This window comes from Ammospiza caudacuta, chromosome 11 (genome assembly GCF_027887145.1).
Source record: "Ammospiza caudacuta isolate bAmmCau1 chromosome 11, bAmmCau1.pri, whole genome shotgun sequence".
Taxonomy (NCBI): Eukaryota; Metazoa; Chordata; class Aves; order Passeriformes; family Passerellidae; genus Ammospiza; species Ammospiza caudacuta.
This window is the reverse complement of record NC_080603.1, coordinates 3,339,889-3,360,792: the sequence shown is the minus strand read 5'-3', so window position 1 is coordinate 3,360,792 and position 20,904 is coordinate 3,339,889. Positions and strand designations below refer to the sequence as shown.

The 20,904-nt window shown below is 45.1% G+C and overlaps 2 protein-coding genes across 2 annotated transcripts in view; both read left to right on the top strand.

Annotated features, from left to right (window-relative positions):
* LOC131562651 (uncharacterized) overlaps positions 1–3,517 on the top strand; it is an 82,537-nt gene extending 79,020 nt beyond the window's left edge. Inside the window, exons 4-5 of the mRNA XM_058812475.1 lie at positions 2,148–3,389; positions 3,503–3,517. Coding sequence (XP_058668458.1) covers positions 2,148–3,389; positions 3,503–3,517 — 1,257 coding nt within the window. The remainder of the gene's footprint in view (positions 1–2,147; positions 3,390–3,502) is intronic.
* Positions 3,518–3,519: 2 nt separating this feature from the next.
* The window catches only part of LOC131562477 (uncharacterized), a 133,398-nt gene continuing 116,013 nt past the window's right edge, over positions 3,520–20,904 (top strand). The window contains exons 1-3 of the mRNA XM_058812231.1: positions 3,520–7,046; positions 10,816–11,148; positions 16,351–16,480. Of these exons, the coding sequence (XP_058668214.1) occupies positions 4,482–7,046; positions 10,816–11,148; positions 16,351–16,480 (3,028 nt within the window). The 5' untranslated portion in view covers positions 3,520–4,481. The remainder of the gene's footprint in view (positions 7,047–10,815; positions 11,149–16,350; positions 16,481–20,904) is intronic.

The window sequence follows — 20,904 nt, the reverse complement described above, 5'->3', positions numbered from 1 at the left end:
GAGGGCTTGGCTAGACTTGGTGGAAGCTGAAACTTCCACATCCTCTCACTCCTCAGGGCAGCTCCATGTCAGGCTCCATCTGGCAGCCTTGGGCCTGCCAGGCCCATCCTGGCACTGGTTCTCATCCTCAGCAGCTCTGGGGCTTGTGTTCAGCCCTGGGCTCACTGCAAGGCTGCTGGCTAGCATCACTTGGTGCCCTTCTTACTTAGAAGTTTTTCTTTATTTCCCACAACTTGTGGAAGCAATTGTGGGGCCTCTGTTTCTGCTTTAAATGCATAATTTTGTGTTATGCCCATTAAAAAGAATGAATTTGGGAGGGGTCACAGCATGGACATCCTGACATAACTATGTCTAGAATTATAGATGGAACAGAAGAGATTTCTGCCCTAAATTTTTGCAATTTAATTCATAATTATCCTTGAGTAAAGTTGGGCATGTTCACTACTTTGCTTCTACTTGCCTGAATAGTTTTTATCTTAGTTTCTTGCCATCTGTAAGTTTGTGTTCAGAGCAGTGTTGAGGAGGCAGAGCTGGTGGTGCTGAGCAGCTGCTGCTGCACTCACTGCTGTGAGAGCCAACTGCTCCCACTGGGAAATGCTGCTCTGAGCTGCTGCTGCTGCTCACTCCTGACTGGGGACACTGGTGTTTGCCATTGCTGCAGGACCTCAATTCCATGTGCCACTGCCTGCACACAGCAAAGGACATTGCTCTGCTGGTTATGGGACTTGTGTGGCCACTGCAGTGCAATTTGATCAGGTTCAGAAGTGATTTCTGGACTTGTTTTGAAGTACTGAATTCTCCCCCTTGCCTCCTCCATTCAATTTCTATTTCCTTCTTCTGCCAAGAGAAAATTCTTCTTATTGAGAAATTCTCATTTGGAAATAACTTTTATGTCTTTCTTTTTCCAATTTACATGCTATGTTTTGGAGTCTAAAATCAGAAACTCTGTGACACGTTCTTCAATGTGATTTGCAATTTGTCTTCCCATATGAGGACTCCCATTTCTCTGTGACCCTGGTGAATGTGATGTGCAACTCAGGCTAAAGGATCTTGTGTTCTGGTTTGGTGGATGCCATTCACTTGTGGTGTTTTTTGGGTTATTGTTTGGTTTGGTTTGCTTTGCTTTGTGTTGTGTTATTTTTTTACTTTTAGAAAAGTCTTTCATTGTTCATTATCTCAGCTTTCAGATTTTAAAATATGCCAATCATTGTTGTGAGGACTGTCCCCAAAACCTGGGTAAAGAGGCATCCAGCAATAGGGTTAAAGGCTGCCATTTATATTTATGGGGCATCTCATTCTAGATGTGAAGGGACTGAAGCTGAAATCAGCCAAGGATCTCAGCTGGGTGCATTTGTAGAACTGATAATAGCTCAGCCTGAAGCTGACAGACAACAAGTACTATTTTTACCTCAGGAAACTTTGAAGACACTTTGCTGTGACTTCATTTTCTGCTTCAAAGTTGAGAAATGTCCAGACTTCTGTTGAAGAAGACTGATGCTCTCCCAGGGTCAGCTGTCTGTGACAAAAATATTTCCCAATACTGACAGTGTGGTTCTAATCCTTCTGCTCAGAAATGATTTGGGTGTACTCTGATAACTGATCCTGGTATAAGCCTTCTGGAAAATGAGATTTGAGACCTTTTTCATCTTTGGTTCAAGTTTTGGTATGGGTAATACCTGATTACTCAAGTGCAGTTATTCTGTATATATTTATGCCTCATTTCTGTAATGCAGACACTAATATTTACTTCCCAGATTTTTCACATAAACCTCCTCCCCAGGTTTGAAAATGTGTTCATTGGAGTTTCTACATCTATTGGCAAGGGATGATTTCCATTTGATATATTTGAATGTCAAAAGTGTTTTGGTAATGGGCTATGAAAGATATGGCCAAAAGTAAAATTTTGGCCTCTTCATAATTACATGTGAAAATGAAAAAAGGGTTAATTAAGAAGCACTAAGGGAAAAAAAAGGGCAAGAAATAGAAAGACCTGAAGACCACTAAGAAGTAAGACAGAGTATAACTTGCAAAGACATCAGTATGTATTGAATTAATTGTGTTCTGAAGTCCCTTTTCTAATAATAGTTCATGTCACCCTGCTGCTGTGGGATATCATTGCTAAATCATTCTATTTTCTTTATTCACAGACCCCACAGCCAGTTGAAAACTACATCAGTGAAGGAGAGTTTGAGGACGATCTCAGTTCTTCTGCCCCGAGCACAACGGAGCTGGAGGTCCGTGGATCCAGCCAAGAAACAGATGAAGATTATTTTGAAACTGTATCACATCAGAGTGGATCTTTGTCAGATGTAAAAACTGAGCCTTATGAGAGTGCATCAGACACAGAATCCCTTTCCAGTGACATAACAGGGAATGCTTGCTCGGATTCAAACTGCCTGCTTACTGAAAAACCCCCCCTGTGCTGTAATCTTCCCAAAGGAAAGGCAGAAACCTCCCAGGAACAGAACAGCTCCAGGCAACCAGAGTTCACCCAGCCTGGACAGCTAGAATTGTCCTCCAAAATAAAAGAAGCACCAAGCAAAACTGAATTTTGCATCCAGTGTGCAGAGTTAGAAGGTGAAGAATTGGGTGATGAAGAGCTAACATTATCCAGTGATGTTTCCACCACAGACAGCCAAGTCTATGAAGAGAACATTTTATCACAGGCAAAGAGAGAGTCTGTAACAGCACTGCAGAGTAAGGCAGAGTTAGAAAGCAGGGAAGTGCAGTCTACCAACCCAGAACTTACAAAAAATGACATTGCAAGACTGAAGAAACACCCTGCAGTATTTAGCATTGCTTGTTTCAAAGCAAACTCAGAAAGTTGTTTGATTTTTCCTGCGGTGCAGCAGTTTTCCTTCCAGTCAGATGCAGCACCAAGCTGCAGTTTGCCTAATCTGCATTTTGAAACAAATGAGCCTAACATTAAAAAAGACACTGAGACACCTGACTGTCAGTGTGAATTAGAGTCTATGTCCAGTATAAAATGCAGCAGGAGGAATTCAGCTGACAGTGAGGACACCACAGGTAAAAGGATAAAATATGGAAGTACAGAAACCATGTTGACATCAGATTCACTCTCCTACCAGAGTTGCTTCAACTCAAAATCCTGGCTACCACAAAAAAGGTCAGAGATTACAGAAAGTAAAACATGGCACAGTGTACCTGAAAACATCAGTGCTCAAAGGGAGACAGAATGTGTGGTGAGCTGTATTCACCCAACAGACAAATTTAGATGGTCATGTTCCAGAATACATCTTCAAGAGCTGGATTTTGAATACACTTGGAAAAACTTAGGAAGGGTAACTGTGAGCCCTGAAAAGGCTATAGAAATAGAGGGCAAATTTGGCATGAAAAGGTCTTTTCTTGATACTGATACAGACTCAAAGGTGTGTCAGGTTTCCCAACCAGCAGCCTCTCCCCAGTGCATTGATTCTTGTTTGCACTCTAAATCAGAGACGTGTGGCCTTAGCCCAGAGCCAGCTGGTACTTGTGCTGACAGCTTAACATGGAGTGATGCTTGTGAGGATCCAAACCAAGAGGAGACATCCTCTTCCCTGGATTGTGATCCAGGGATCATAGATCCCGAGGAACTTACACAAAACAATGAGTGCACAGCTGAAAGAGATCCACAAGTGAGCAGATTCCCATGTGATATTGATACTGAACTGACACAAACCCATGAGTGCACAGCTGAACAAGATCTGGAAGTGAGCAGATTCCCATGTGATATTGATATTCAACTTAAACAAAACAATGAGTGCACAGCTGAAAGACATCCACAAGTGAGCAGATTCCCATGTGATATTGAACTTACACAAAACAATGAGTGCACAGCTGAACAAGATCTAGAAGTGAGCAGATTCCCACGTGATATTGATACTGAACTGACACAAAACAATGAGAGCACAGCTGAAAGAGATCTAGAAGTGAGCAGATTCCCATGTGATATTGATATTGAACTTACACAAAACAATGAGTGCACAGCTGAAAGAGATCTGGAAGAGAGCAGATTCCCAAGTGATATTGATGTTGAATCAGACACTGGTGACACTGAGAGCCCTGCAGCTTCTCCTGCAGGTGCCCCTGCTGGTGTGGAAAGCACAGACTGGGATTGCTCTGTAAACTGTGTTTCCAGTAGTGGAACACAGCACACACATTTGAAGGAGGATGGCTTTGAATCTGAGCTGTCAGATACTGAGATTGTGGCAGGAGAAAGATGGGCAGATGATTCTGATTCTTCTGATCTTGGCTTTGATTGGAAAGTCCTGGAAGCTGCAACACAAGCAGATGGCAGCGACAGAGGGGCAGAGCATGGAGAGTCGGTGCAGCAAAATGCAAGTTGCAAAACTGGTGCCTTGAGGAGCCACTCGGAGCTAGGAACACATGAACATCCTACTCATGAGGGAAAGGATGAAGAGAGTGTCTTGGCTGTTGAAAGGACTCTCAAATCAGACTATATAAGGCAGGAAAGGGATGTAATGACTACTCCAGAATTAAAGCCTGCCCTAATTACAGTCTCTGTGGAAGAGAAAGGGTTACAGTCCCAAACACTGAGTGATAAGCTTCCTACTGAAGTGGGAGCTGAAACATTGGGAAATGTAGTGAGCAAGGATTTGATGTCTCCTCATACTGTCAGGAAAGCTCATGGTGAGCCAGCGAGAGTTCTGAGTGAATGCTGTAACTGTGAAGAACTAATTCTGGCCACCCACCCCGCTCCTGGCAGTGCAGAGGTACTTTCTGGTAGGGATACAACTGAAGTAAAACCAGAAATTTCAGAAGAGAAAAGAGAGAAAACAGAAGTAATTTCATCCTTAGGGCTCACCTGTAGTAATTCTGCAGTAGCAAGTGCAGAATTGGAATTCAGGAATGTTGCTGTAGCACTAGGCAGTGATACACTTCCTGCAGAAATTCAGACAGATCCATGTGAAAAAACACTTGTCAAATCCCCCAGTGGAAGCAGTGTGGAGCTCTCTGAGGATGAGCACTGCAGAGGAAGGCCACTGGTGACTGCAGCAGTGCCGCTGGAAACCAGCAGCAGTGTAAGCAGTGTGTGCCAGGAAGGTGGTGCTGGTGTCAGCCTTGAAGGGCCCAGCACTGTAAAATCACAGGGTAGAGATGATGTGATGACCTTTGAGGAAGAGCCCAGCAGAACAAAGAGGGGTTTTGAATTCAGGAGAGAAAAGTTAGCAAGGTCAGGCTTTGGAAACCTTGGAAGAAGCGATGACCAGGTGTCTAAGGAAGAGGAATTCAAAGCACATGGAAGCACAGAGGAAGGTTTGAATGTTACCAGGGCAGAGACACTGGAAATGAGCAGCAGTGTAAGCAGTTTGTGGCAGGCAGATGGTGCTGGTGTCAGCCTTCATTGGCCCAGAATGGTCTCTGAACAAGCAGTAGGCAGGCAAGGAAAGGAAAGCTGTAAGGGCTCAAAGGAAGAAACCGGTATTTGTGAAGAACCCTCTTCTAGGGAAGGAAAGGAGGCCTCTCCTGCAGAAGACACCTCTAGCCCCAGCAAAGACAGTGCACTCAGTCTGGATGTGTCTGATGTCTTTGATGAGTCTCTGAACAGGGAGACCCACAGCACTTTCATGCTGGGCCTGGACAATGTGAGTACCTGCAGCACTAACAGCGAGGAGCTGGATGAGATCTCATCCCACATCCTGGGGAGTAACAGCAGTCTCCATAAAGCTGTACAAAAGCCAACAAAGAATGAGTATAGTGGCAAATCTTCCAGGTTTTTAGTATTCCCAAAAATGACATCTTTCAGGAAAACTAAGCCTGCCTCATGGGAAAGTCAGGGAAGCAGCAGTATCTTTGGCAGCAAGGTAAAGATGGAAGAACTGGATGTTGGGAAAGATGATGACGACACTGCAAGTTTACTGTCTTTCAAAAGTTGTTCATCTGGTTTAGTCTTCCACAGGAAGGAAAGCTACACCTCTGAGTACTCTGATGACGATGATTTATTTTATGAGAGACCTGCAGGATTTTTCAGACTGAGCCTGAGGAAGGCCTCTGGCTCTGGTCGGATACTGATGGAAGATGCGGATCGACACGTTTCTGGTTCATCTGAAAACAATGACAGTGAACCTGTGGAGCATTCAGGGATTAGAAAATCATTCCCTGAAAATGAACACAAAAGAAACAAAACCCCTGAGGGTAAGAAGTTCAAGACAAGGTTGGCCTTGGCACACAAATCCCTCTCAAGCTTATTTGAGTCCAAATGTCCAGAAAAGGAGAACACTGAACAAAGCTCAAAAGCGTCAGTGAAAAATGAAAAGGAGAAAGTCAAAATTCGCCAGAGCACCTGGAAAGCTTTTCTAAAGAGCAAGGAGGCAGATGGACTAAAAAGGCCTGTCCTAATAAGTTTATCATCCACACAGGAAGGTCTCAGTGCAACCAGTGGCCACACGTTTACACAACTAGAGCGACAGTATAGTTCCAATAGACACCCTTTTTTAAAAACAGAAATAGGTAATGGCTCCTCAACAGACTCTAACTGTTTTGACAGCTCTGTGGAGCCTCTTGATGTCTCTTTACCTGCACGTATGTGGAGAAGACGAATACAGTCCCATGACTTGGGTATCAGATACTCACAGAATTCAGATTGTGATGAACAGCAGGAGGTTCTGAGCAACAGTTTAAATACTTCTCTTGAGGAATACTGGATTAAAACTCCATTTAGCTCCCCTGACTTCCAGCTGGAATTTAGTCAGTCAAGTCCATCATGTCCCCAGCTCTCCAATTCTGATGGTAAAGATATGCCCTGTAGGCCCATGAGTCCCAAACCTCTGAGCTCACGATCCACTTCTCAGCACAGGACCTTCGGCTACTCCGGGCGCGTTTGCGCCGCTTCTACGCTCTCTCTTGGGAACAGCTCTGGAGTGGAAAGCAGTCTGGAGGCTCCTGAGAGGCCAAAGACACTGAAACCCAGGGGAAGTCTCTTACACTCGTTGGACGACTTCCAGAGGGATGACAGTGGCATAAGCAGTCAATCCCAGATCAGCTTAAACACAGCTTCTTCCATTAGTGACATGCTCCGAGACGAGGTGAGTTCTTGTCAGGGAATGACCAGGGAGTGGTTGGGTTTGCTCTACTATGGTTTAGGAATTCCAGTGAAAATCTTCAATGGCTCATTGGTTAGATGAGTGCAAAAATATTCCTCTTGGTTTAAGACAGGTAGTACTGCTCATTCTTCCTGTTTCTGTTCAAGACTGTATGAATTGATGTGCTCTCAAAGGGAGGATTTGCTACAAAAAACCCAAAGGAATGGAGCAATCACAACACTATCAAACATTTACAGACATCACCCTGTGTTCATCTCCAGTTTTAAGCTGGGTTTTACCCCTTTTAGGGTAGAATTCAGCCTTGTAACTGGCGTATAGTAAGTAAGTTTCTCATTGTGAAAGGTAACAAAGATATCAAGTCCTATGGCTAGTAGTCACTTTTTAAGAAGTAAAATCACAATGAGTAGCTGTCTTTAGAAGTACCATGTGTCTTTTGCAGTCACCATATGTACTTTTTGGTTGCTACTAGAAGTCCTCTTTTGCCTTTTCTACAACAAACAGAAAAAAACCCCAAACTGCAGGCTCAGGGTCTCCTTCTCATGTTGTATTTTGTTCTAATCCAGGTAACACATTAAGTCCTTTGCACAGGCTGAATCTCAGGGAACAGATTGGATCTTCATTAGGAATTTTGCGATTGGCTGAGACTTCTAAAAGCAGAGACTTCCTCTGCCAGTAGGCTTTTAATCCCAGAGAGGATTTCCCAAGCTGTAAGTGGCTGGGAGCTTAGGAATCTCTTTCAGTGGCTAAGCACAACCCCCAGAGTGACTGAGACTGAGCTGTAACTGAGATCCCAGAACATGCCTTGACCATGCTACTTTTTCACTATTATTGCTGATGAGATTTGACATTAAATGGGAGAATAATTTTTTTTGAGCAGATTGTCAGAAGTGGTACTTGAGAGAGTGCATGAACTTTTGCATACCCCAAGCACACAATTTTCAGAGGGTTCATTAATCTGGAGCTTCTTGATCAATTCATAACAGCAGAGACATACCCTGAAAGCAAGAAGAAAATGTGTTCAGCTTGTGTTCAACTCAAATGAGCCTCACACAGCTTTTGCTGCTGTTGCCTTTTGCCTCCCACATCTCAGCTTACATTAAGCCTTTAAGATACCCTCCAAGATGGTCTTATCCTGCCTTTTCTCCATACTTTTTTACAGAAACTCCCTATTTTTTTTTTTTATAGAAACTAAAAAAGATAGGCAGAACCATCCCTTTATCTAGCCAAGTCTTGAAAATCTCAATGGCTGAAGGTTGCACTGCCTCTCTGGGAAACACATTCCTTGAGATTTTTTTTCCTAATGCCCAACAAAAACTTTCCAAGCTGCAGTTTCTGGCCCCTGTCTTGTGGCTCTATCTGGCACTACTGAGAAGAGCTGGGTTCCATCATCCATGTAAATACAAAAATTTTGGTGACTGCCCTTACACTGCCTTTAGTGCACTCTAATCAGCTTGAATAAACCCAGCTCTCTCAAACTCTCCTTTTATTCCCAAATGAAAGTGTTTTTGTTGATTGGCTTGGGGCTTTTCTCTAAAGCTGTCTGGAACCCAAAGAAGTGTTTGGGTGGCAGTCTGAGAGGTGAGAGCTGTGGTATCAGAATTCCAGGGGAAGAGAATTAGCTTGATTCCCTTCTGTGCTTAGCTTTACTGGAAAATCTTTTGTTTCATGGGCACCAGGTTAGCCTGCAAACTTAATGCTGCACACTGCATTCCAAACAAGAGACTGCAGCCTAGGAAAAAGCAAGAGACTTGGACTATACACACTGTCAACAGATGAAGCCTCTCCGAGGATGAATAAAATCATTGACCTGTAAATTACAGCTCAAAAGAACATCTAGAAAAGAGTGTAGAGATGAGGGATGTGTAAAGCCTTGAAAAGGCAAGCCTACATGCTATAATGGAAGCATTAGGAGCAAATAAATAATTACTTAAATTGATTGCTAGATTAAATTATTCAAAGAAAACCATAAAAAATTTAAATGGTAACTAAGACATATAAAAACAGTTTCATTTTCCTGATTCTTCTGGAGGCTGCAGAATATGATATCTGAAACTGGACAAATGCAGCTGGAGCCTAGAAATTAATGCAATGTCCCAGATTTCAAAACACAACATCTAATCTATTTAAATAGATAGGGCTTTATTTATTTCCCTTTTCATGACATTGTGAAATGAAGTAGAATTGCACCCTGGATTTTTAAAGCAAAGCTGTATTTTCAGGAATCTCTGAAATTACAACAGACATTGGGCAAAGTATATTTGTAGTGTTAAATCCTCCAAAAAAATTATCATCTATATGCTAAGGATGGCCTTCTTTATGTATGCTGCTTCCTAAAGAGACCATAAAATTCAGTTTATTGGTGAATTTGAAGAAAAGTCCTTTTCTGTTCCACATGAGTAAAGACATTAGTGTAAAACATACCCATAATAGTGAAGCTCTTGAGCTCACCTCCCACTGTGCCCTCCAGGATGGGGATTTGTATTTATTCCCCAGCCCCAGCCAGGTGTTTTTATGTCTGTGTCAGCATTATCTGTGTTAGTGCTGTGCCAAACTGCACTGGATCAGCTCACCCTGGACACCTCTGGCTCCCACTCAGGTAAGTGACTCTCCTGAGCCTGGTGGAGCACTCACCAGCCCCTCTCTCATTTCCTGCTGTTGGTTAACATTGCTCAGGTTTCACCCAGCACAAAGATTTTATGCTGCAAACAGCAAGACAGGACCATTACCAGTTTGCCCATCTGCCAGGCCCTTCCCTACATGTTTAATTAATCTGTTCATGGCATGATTTTATTTGCATAAATTGTGTTACTCAGCAGGCAAGAGCAAACTGTCCTAGAATGTCCCATGTTTGGAATTCACATGTTCTTCTCCTTGCTCCTGTCCAGTGAGGTAGGATTAGGCACAAAACACCTTTTTCACAGATTCTATTCTTTCTAGACTGTGCCATATCTTATGAGGGGAGAAGAATTGACCTGGAATTGTTGGTTAGTTGAAAATAGAAAGGAAGTGCCTGCAGTGGTTTGAGGGTTGTTTTATTTGGGTTCTTCAAGTGATCTGTGAGAAACTGGACAGATACTATTTTCAGGATTTTTTTTGTCATGAGACTCCTGAGTTCACTCATTCCCCAGTGTTGTTATCTCCTACCTTAAATATTATTGATTCTCACACTGATGCTACCTGGAGTAGTAGCTGGTTGCCTAAGGGCACACTTGATTTCAAGTTTTTTGAGTATAAAAACTGTAATTTTGTGTAACCACTCAAATGGGAGTGAAGGGCAAAGCTGTGCAATTCCTTGCTCTTGGCCCAGCATCAAGCAAATAAAATGGATAGTGTAAAGAGCACATCAGGAAGCACAGAGCTTTATATATCAGACCTGCAGGCATCTATGAAGCCTTTTCACACTGTATAACTGAAGTACAGTTGGAAAACCAGAAACAGACAAGAGGTCATTTTTCTGTTTTCAGAGACATGTCTGTGCTTGTAAACAATATTATAGAGTGACCTAAATCCTGGTGGAATGTCAGTGTGATATGCCATCTGAAATGAGGGTGAACAGGGCACTGTCCTGGGCACAGGGAGTGTATACTGCACCTCAAAGGACAGCAGAGCTGCTGCTTCAGGGTGGAGCGCTGCTAAGTGTTTTCTTCTGAGTAGTTCTGTGGCTGAGCAACAGAACTTTGCCATCTTCTGCTCAAACTGACTTGAAGCAAACAAGATTTCCATCCAACAAACCCTGTGTTTTCACCTGCAGTTTGTAAACCAGGAGTGTAAGCAGCCATGCCAATCAGCAGCTGGGAAGAGGCCCAATAAGAAATGGGTTCCCCATCGCAAAAGGAGACCCCCCCGGGCGCCAGCCTGCCCCGTGGCCACCCTGGAGAGCAGAGCCCGCACGCTCTCCTGCCCTGCTCCCGAGGAAAAAGCCAAGGAGATGCCACAGAGGAGGAGGAAGAGACCCAAACCCCTCTATAAGTGCTTCAGCTTCGATGATGTTTGGATGGAGAGGAGTCAAAAAAGGAAGCTAGAGAAGGAGACACAGCCAGAGGGAGGGGTTCAGTTGCAACATCTCCCACAGGACCCCTCAAAAGTAAGAAACCACACAGCGACCTCCTCATTCTCTGGCATTGCCTTCCTCTCTGCTCAGGCTGTTTCTCTCTGCTGCCATCATGTTCCTGTCCTTACACTTTGTCTGGTACCACTCCTGTCAGCATTTCTGTGGGCCTGGTACTCTGTGGAGACTGCAGAAACACCAAACTGGCTCTTAGGTGATAACATCTGAAGGTGGTGGGTTCCTTAGCTTCTGAAATCGAACAGATCATGCCCTGTGAGATGGTGGGAATAGAATGCAAGAGAATCAGGTTGCTTGGTGAGCTGAGTGATGGGGAGGGCAAGGAGCAAATCAAAGTTTCCTTAAATCAATATAAATTAAACTGATGAAATCTCATTCTGTGCCCTGTGGTGTTGCTATATAACTTTAATAACAGACTTTAAATTAGACTTCCCTTGTATCTGATGCCAACTCCACAATTCCTACTGAAGCAAATTCCTGCTGTGAAACACTCAAGAGAACATTGCCATTTGATTTTTAGCTATTAATATTCTCCTCTCCACTGAGGGAGACTTTTAGTTCAGCATTATGATTGCTTGTGAAAAACTTTGTGGCTGTTGTGACTCACACTGATGGCATCTGTTACTTTTGGATCCAGAGCTAAGGTCTGTTCCCTTCAGGGAGAGTCACAAATCTCTATCCAAGAGCCAAAATTAGCCTTAATACATACAAAAGAACTTCTGGGGAAAAAAGACATGAGATCAAGGGATGCTCTATGAAGCCTCTCACGATGATATTGAGAAAGTTTCTGATCAAGCTTGAAATCACGTAGCAGATACTCGAATAAAAGCTTTCCTCAGGGGTTTCTGTTTTGGTCTGCTATCTGTGTTTATTTCCCTTTCTCTCTGTTGTCCTGGTTGCCTGTCTCTTGTTATTATTACATTAAAATTACAATTTTGGAGAGGAGATGAGGCCTCAGTAGTCCTATCACCACTTCAGAATGTGTTTGAGCTTATGTGCACAGATAGTTCTGTGAATGAGAACTGTGAGGGGAAACACTGGCTTGCCCACCATTGCTTGTCCACAGAAAACCTGTCCACCTGGGAGAGCTCCCATCAAACTGACAGACACCTGGGCCAGCAATCCCAGAAACAGGAGTTCTGAAAACCTGCCCCCTGTTCTCCCCTTCTCAAGGAAAGAGACTAAAAATCTCTTTCTAAAGGCTAAAGAGACTAAAGGCTCTTCAACACAGTGTGGCCAGTTGCTGCCTGGATGAGTGCTGGATATGATTCTCTGATGTGTTTCCCACTCTCAGTTCAATGATGATGCTTCCCTGGCTCAGCTCCATGATAGAGACAATGAGTATTGCTCTTGAGGTTTGTGTATGTTAAGATAAAAAAAAAATTAAAAATAAATGACTTGGGTTACCTCTCTATCTTGGCTGAAGTTCTGAGTGCTTAGTGCTGTGCAGGGATGAGGCAGCCTAGTGAAAGTGAATGCCTGGCTTACACAGGGTCAGGGATTAACAGAAATCAGTGAAATGTACTAAAAATATTTCTCCCAATTCCTGGACAAGCATGGGTAGTGATGGAAATCCAGTGCTGCAGGGCATGTGGGCCAGCACTGAGCCCATTAAGGCTGCTCAGAGGAGTGACCAGCTCCCTCAATAGCTTCCCCTGGAGCCATCAGATCACACAGCTTGAATGCTGTCTGCTCTGCTGATTGACTGCACATTTGGAGGCTGCCAGAAAACAGCTTCTCCTTTAAGCATTTCCACCCTTATTTTCTGGTGCAAACTCACCTCTAAATTGCAATCAGCTGCTCAATGATTTGCAGCTGCCCCCATGCCCACGAGGCCTCTCTGAACATCACCTGCCCAGGGGCTCTTGGGCCTCAGTCAGATTTCTGGTTCATTCTTCTCTGGGAAGAAGGGTTTAGGTAGGTTTGGGGTTTACTGTTTCTGTCCATTTGTGTTTTGTAGGTTATTGACACTTTGATATTTGTAGGTAGGCCAAGAAAGCAAATTCTGGTTTAATGAGAGGACTGTGGGGATTCAAAGTCTCTTTTTTATTCCCATATAACTGAATTTCTTGGCCTGTGCTTTTTATTTATAATATTAATCACACAGTTTATTTTTCATAGCATTTTATTCTGTCTTTGCAATGCTCTAGTCCTGTAATAGTGCTGGTTTATTCATACTCCCAAGTGTCTTGGGAGTGCTGTCACAAGCTGCACTGTCTGAGGGCAGTTTTAGAAGGATGCTGAATCCCTTTTAATAAGAAGGAACAAATTATCCCAAAATAAGCTCTGTAAGATGTTCATCGTCTGTTGTGGTTCTGTGATTGCAACAAGGGGACTGTATGGGGCTTTGGAGAGCTGAAACTACAAGTCTGATGTTTTCTGACATGGCTGCCTTGGGATGTGTGGCTTCTGTTGTGACAAGTCACATTGTGTTAAGTCAAGATCAGGTCAGCCCACAAGGTGATAATGCTGAAATATTGGGGAAACAACTCAATGGGGCAGAGCAGAGAGGAATTCTTGCTTATTCAAGTGCTGATTTCTGATACCACTCTATCATTCAGATGAATGTACAGAGAGGAGCATTATGGAAATATAAGGATACTCTGAGGGCTGTCAGTTGGGACAGGGAAAATGGACAAACAATCAAGAAACCACCTAGAAGCTAAAAAAAAAAAACACCCCCAAACCCAAAAACACTTAAAATGCCAGTTCTAAACAATTCTATATATTATGGATACTTTTTTGCTTAGGCCCAGTAAACTGCTCTGCTTCCTTAAATGGGTACAGCTTGTGTAAATTCCCAGTCAAACTCAAAGCTTGACCCAGCTGTCCCTTATAATGAGATGCAGCCAGTAACAAGCTGAGCAGCTTCTGATCTTTAAAGTCTTAATACAGCACTCCCCATGCTGCCCACCCCAAGGGGAAGAGGACAAACATAGCTGTGCTCTTTTGCTGTCCATAGGCTGTGCCCTTCAGATGATGGTGGGGTTCAGGCTGTGGCCTGGGCTCCTCTTGCTTGTTTTTAATGCAGGAGAAGTTCCCTCACTGGAGCAGAGGCAATGCCCCAGACCACTGCCATATGGAATGCTGTAATGGCAATGGGCTCTGCTTTGGGAAGTATTCTTGCTCTGAACTGCCTGTCTATTGCCATCCAGTGCTTTCCTGTTTTGACAAAAATTTAAACCCTGGTTCTTAATCTTGATGCCTCTTGAGTGCACATCAATAGAAGCACAGACATGGCTTCTACGTGCATTTGTTTGAGCACAGTTAGTGCACTGCCAAATTAGAGAGATTCCTAAAAGCCCATCAGGGGTCTATACCCAGAGGGGGTATTGTACAGAAAAAGCTCTTTTATTTTGAAAGAGAATTGAGAAGCAGTGAAAAATAGATCTTTAGATCATTGCTCTGAATTTGACTTCTGCAAATCTGATTTTACCCCATCCAAAATAAGAGAAAAGGAAGTTTTGTTGTGTAGTACCATGGTCTGAGCACCGTGGATAACTCAGCTAGATTTTAACACAGAAATGAATACACTTTGAGGAGGAAATTTAATGAAAAAAGTCTCCCCCTGATGTGCACCTGATAAGGCATGGATATACAACAGAGCCTCTGCCAGGGACTGAACTGCTGTGCACAAGAGCATAGAAATAACCTCTGGAACCTCTGGCAGAAAATACAGGAGAGAGGACCTTTACTATGGTCTGCTCCCTCATTTCTCATCCTCTCCCTTGTAGGTTGTGCAATGCCTGCCCCATGTAGCTAACACTGCTGAAAATGCTTCTTCTTATGAGTTAGGGCTGTACAGGCCTGCCTGCTGTGCCATAGGAATCAAATTATGCCTGTACCAAAATTTGCTCTGACGTCCCAGGAATTAATAATAATAAAACCTGCAGTTGTAACAGCCCTAGGCCAGGGTTCTGCTTTCTAGTCTTAAACAGAACAATAATGCTTTCAACCACCTTTCATGTAAATAACTTCACTTTACCCTTGACGTTTTCAGAGCTGTGGCCCAGTAAGCTTGATTTTCACTGTCACCAGAAGAGTGTGTGCTCCCACTGGATCTTTGCTGCGACTTTTCTAGAGAAACAGGCACTGCTGAGTTTAATTTGAACAGGGTTCATGCAATCCCTCAAGAGATGGTGATTTGTGTTCTCTTTGTTTTAGGAAAGTTAAGCCCAGGAATAGAAAACCAAAGCAGGCATGGAGCAGCAGCGCTCTCAGCTGTGTGAGCACTGTGTGCTGGTTAGTTTGGGAAGGAGGGTTTGGCTAATGGCCATCATCAGGAGAGGTTTCAGCATCAAGGCTGGTCGAGACTTTGTGCTGATAGACATGCTGTGGGCTGGTGGGGAGAGGGAAAGATCCCAGACAGAATACTGGACCTCAGTATTTCAAGTTCCTGGCTCAGAGAAGGATGGATATGTTGTAACTCAGTGTCAGTGGCAAAAGCAAGGGCCAATAGTGATAGAATTTAAAAACAGTCTGTGCTCATGGGACCGGTGCTTACTGACCAGCTGATCTCCCAGCCACTGGTGTTTTCTGCATGCGGCAGCCACGGGAGAGAAAAGGAAAAAGGGATAAAAGCATACCTGCAGCATGCCTTAATTGCTACATTCTGTGTAGAGGCCATGAGCTATGTGTATGTACTTCTATGTTTTCCCCTTTAAACCAGCAAAAGATAGTAATTCAATGAGATCTGGCAGTGGTATAGAGTTTTCAAAGTTTTATTAAATTCTATAAGTTTTAAAAAATCAATCAGACAAGTAGAAGAGAGTGTGAGAATTCTTACTAGTACCTCTAGCTGAAGAGAAAAATGTTGTTATCCACACTCTGTACGGCTGGTACCGATAAATCTCTGAAGGGAAAAGCTTTATTTTCATGTTAAATACTAGAAGAGGACCTATTAGTCACAATCTTCAGGAACAGTTCTGCAGCTGAGGGGATGACTCCTTGTAGTAATGTGAAACCCTCCGCCACAGAAACACTTTACAGGGAGGAGTGAATAAAGGTGTGTGTGGCTGTATGTGAAGTATGAATCTGTTCTTATCACCTTGCAGTTTTCCTTGCCTTCTCACTGTTTTCTAACATTTCTAGCCACAATCATCCATGTGTGTCCACTAACATGCTGCTTACTTACACGGGCAGCTATCAGACATGGGAAGAAGTGCTCTGGGCTGAACGCTGGGCATTTAACTCAATGTTTGTTGCCCTGTCCTGTTGCAGGCTGGAATAAGTCCATCCATCACATCTCCTGTTGCCTTTGACATCCTGCCCCTGAAGCTGCATTCCTTTTCCAAGAGCACCCCGACAGGCCTGGACTGCGTGGGCTGCAAGCGGCGCATCTCCGCTCCCGGTGCGTACCCTGGGCTGGGCCGGGCGGGGGCGGGAGAGAGTGAAGCTCTGCTTTACTGAGTGTGATAAGCCTTCTAACCTGGCCATGATGATGAACATCCATGTCTGAGCAGAAATCTGCTTTAGAGTGGAATCTTTCAAATGCTTTCTCTGCTTTAGAGTTGAATCTTTCATGTGCTTTTCATATTTGGGTTTGTTTTCCCCCTGAGTGGATGAGCAGGGTGCTGTTTAGAGGCATGGCCAGCTTTTTAGTGAAGGAGAGATCACTCCTTGCAATGATGGTGTTCTGTAAGAACCCGTGCCTGCTGGGCTGTTCGGGTCCTGTCCAGCAGCTATGGACTCCAGCCCAGACGATCTCACATGGACAAAGGCAAAAGAGGAGAAGCACTCTTCTCCACATGGGGACTAAGTCCAAAATTAATTTCCTTGATAGGAGACACCAGATCATACAGGTGACCCCCAGATGGAAAAGAGGGTGTTGCCTTCTCCCAGGGGGATTTTGAGCTGAGGGGAAGGGGGATGGAGGAAGGGGGCAACAGCCAATGGGGTGGTCCAAGTGAGGAGGGTGAGGGTAGGGGTAACCCAAGCAGAGAGACCCAACACTGATGGGGGAAAAGGGGGAAGACCCTGTGGTGGTAGGATACAAATCATGTGAACAGTGCAAATTACCAAACACCCAGTGCAAATAACTAAATAACTATTCAGTGCAATACAACAGTGTGCCTGATGGAGAAACATTGCGTTGTCTCATGAGAACTGTCCCACCTATGATGATGTCACCTCTGTCACACTCTTGAATTAGATTTCTGCTGATGAAATAGACTCTGCCTTGTGTTTGCTGGAGAGCACTACAGTGGGTATGGTGAGATTCCTCTCAGGTTGCTAATTAGGCACTAAAGCAACTAAATGAGCCTCTAGAGACAGAACTTTCCTGTACTTTAAATCCCCCTAAAGAACAAGTATGCTGTGTTGTCATGAGGAATGCACATGAAGTATCATGTTTGCTTCATTTCCGATGACTGACACTTTCTCAGAATTAAAATGTAACTTGCACAGATTATTAAACTGTGAGATGTATCTTTGCCAGGTTTTTAAATTCTCCATCTGACAGTGCCTGCCCAAACACTGCTGATATCTCTATCACAGCACTTTGGGCTGGAATAAGGAAAACAGAATGCAGAGGAGTTGTTTGGTGTTTAGGAGCCTATCCAGGAAAAGCCAGCCACAGTTGGGTGCCAAACTGCCATTCCTGCCTCAGAAGGTCTCTGTACCATCGATTAAACCCTGCTGGAGTTACCTAATTAAGGGACAATAACATTCTACTAATTACATCAGAGCTGAATGGTCATAGTATTTTGTCAAGCAAAACTGGTTTGTTTTCTGATGCTTTGTGCAGCTCTTGCACAGAGTCATGAGGCTTGATCTGGAAATAAGAAAACTATTTATTATTGTGGTGTTTAGAGCCTTGCCTTTGCTCTCTCAGCTCTGAGGGCTTTGATCACTTGCTGTCACAGGCATCTGGTGCTGCCCCAGTGCTTAGGACCAGCTCCCTGGCTGAATTAAAAAAACTGTAGCTTTACTCCTTGGAAATCCCACATGGAAAGCCATCATTGTCAAGTTGTCTGTGTATCTCTGACATCAGCTGAAATCCCTCAGCACTGCTGTCATAGAAGTACGTTCTGAGTCACAGCTGAGACAAATTTCATGGTAGTTCCCAACTGGGACATGAGGGAGTTAAAAAATATGTATGAATTTCTGAGGGTGAATAGGGGAAATAAATGTATGCAGACTGACCAGCTGGCAGTGCTGTAGGTGTTTATATGCTGTCTAGAAATGGGGCCTGCAACCTGGGATTCACGCAATATTCCTGAGATAGGTACAAGTGAGTTTCATACCATAACCTAAGAATTTCTGAGTAAATGTAGCAAAACAAATGAAATTGAGCAGAATCATTTTTCTACCACCAAAACCATGCTCCTGGGAAAGGAAACTGATGGAGAGAGGAAGCAGAGGTTCTTCTCCCACAGCCATCTCTGTTAGCTGCTGCATGTAGGCTTCATTTGAAGCATTCTGGAGCAGATGAATGTGGGCACGTGTCCTGCCTGTGGTGGGATGTGGATGAGAAGAAAACTGCAAGTTAGTGAAGTAATGCTCTGAGGCTGATGGATCAGTCTTAAGATCGGCCATGTCCTTGAGGCAGCAGTAGTGCAGCAGAATGAGGCAGCAGTAGTGCAGCAGAATGCCTTCTTTGTTTTTGTACAGATTTGTTGTAATACTTGTTGTTTTTGACAGAGCTGTAGGGCATGTAAAATAAATATAAAATAGTCAATTCATTTAATCTAATTTTAAGATTTCTAACTCCAAAGCTGTAGCTGCTTGTATTAATGATCCCAGTCTATGATGTAGTCATAAAACACGGGATATAAAAGTACTATGCAATATCCAGTGCTACTCAATACTTCCCTATTGAAAATACTGAAAAATTTCCCACTCCCAAAGTCTGCACCTCGTCACCTTGTACAGGGAATTCTGCAGAGACTGGGAGGGATGGAGGATGGAGACCTCTCTAGTTCTGCAGTGTGAAATGATGGCTGGGATGGTCGCAGCCCAAAAGATGCCATGCACAGCTCTCAGACTCTGTCATGCACCTACCCGGGGACAGGGACAAGAGCTGGGGACAGCCTGGCTACCCTGGCTGGGCTGGGTGCATTTTGCTGGAACAGCATGACAGCAGAGAAATTTCATTTAAACGCTGGATGCCCCGTGCCCGTCCCGGCTGTCTCCACAGCCGGAGCCCCCGCTCTCGCTGCCGTGTGCCGCGCTGGCAGGAACGGGCAGGGTGAGAGCCGGGCCCGCAGCGGGGACAGGCCCTGCCCGCCGCTGCCTCAGCCCGGGCAGGCCCTGCGGAGCCGGGCGGCACCGGCAGGTGGCTCTGACCGCTGTGGAATCACAGAATCACAGAATGACCAGGTTGGGAGAGACCTTCAAGACCATCGAGTCCAACCCAGCCCCAACAGCTCAACTAAACCCTGGCACCCAGTGCCACATCCAGGCTTTGTTAAACACACCCAGGGATGGGGACTGCACCACCTCCCTGGGCAGAACATTTCAGAACTTTATCACTCTTTCCATGGAAAACTTTTTCCTGATATCCAACCTATATTTCCCTTGGCACAGCTTGAGGCTGTGTGCTCTGGTTGTGTCAGTGCTGCTGGAGAAAGAGCCCAGCCCCAGGTAACTGTAACCACCCTTGACTGTAACCACCCTTCAGGGAGCTGCAGAGAGTGATGAGGGCACCCCTGAGTCGCCTTTTCTGCAGGCTGAGCACCCCCAGCTCCTCAGGGGTTCCTCATAAGGCTGCTGTTCTCAGCCCCCAAATGTGGCAGGCCGTGCCGTGCAGTGCCGGGCTGAGCTGGGCTGTCCCCGGGCCGGGACGGGCTGGGCTGTGCCGGGCTGGGCTGTCCCCAGGTGAGCTGGGCCGGGCTGTGCGGGGCTGGACTGTCCCCAGGTGTGCCAGGCTGGGCTGTCCCCAGGTGAGCTGGGCCGGGCTGTGCGGGGCTGGACTGTCCCCAGGTGTGCCGGGCTGGGCTGTCCCCAGGTGAGCTGGGCTGGGCTGGGCTGTGCGGGGCTGGGCCGTGCGGGGCTGGACTGTCCCCAGGTGTGCCGGGCTGGGCTGTGCCGGGCCAGGCCGGGCTGTCCCCAGGCCAGGCCCAGCACGGAGCCCCCGTTGGGATGGTGCGGCTGGGCCCCCTCCAGCACACACGGGCACCCCAGGGCCGCGAGCTTCACCGTCCTGCTCAAACATCAGAACACCTGAATGGCTGGGAACAGCTTTCTTGGCTGCACACACTCTTCAGCAGGGAGTGTTGGTGAATATTGAGTGTCTTTCCCCTTTAGTTCACAGAATTTTCTGGTTTGGAAGGGACCCAAAAGCATCATCAAGTCCAACTCCTGGCAGTCCCCAGGAGCCGCACACGTGTCTGAGGGCTTTGTGAAAATGCTTCTTGGACTCTGGCTGGCTTGGTGCTGCGACCGCTGCCCTGGTGTCAAACCACCATCTAAAAAGTGAAAAATCCTTTTCCTAATATCCAAACTAAACCTCCCCAACACAACTTGAGGCCATTCCCTTGAGTCCTGTCACCGACTGCCAGAGAGGAGAGATCATTGTCTGTCCCTCTGCTTCCCTGTGTAAGAAAGTCTGACTGCCATGAGGTCCCCCCTCAATCTCCTCCTTTTCTGGTTGTCTGGTACTCCTATGTCATCATTTGTACCGTTCAGTCTGTTCCTTACTGCCAGGTTAGGAAGCAAGCCACTTCCTAAAGTAGGTATAGGAGAACTTTTCTGCTTTTTAGCAGCCTCTGAAGACCTTTTGACACAGGTATTGCACCAGGGGAGGGGTGGGAAGAAGGGCCTAATGTGTACTGG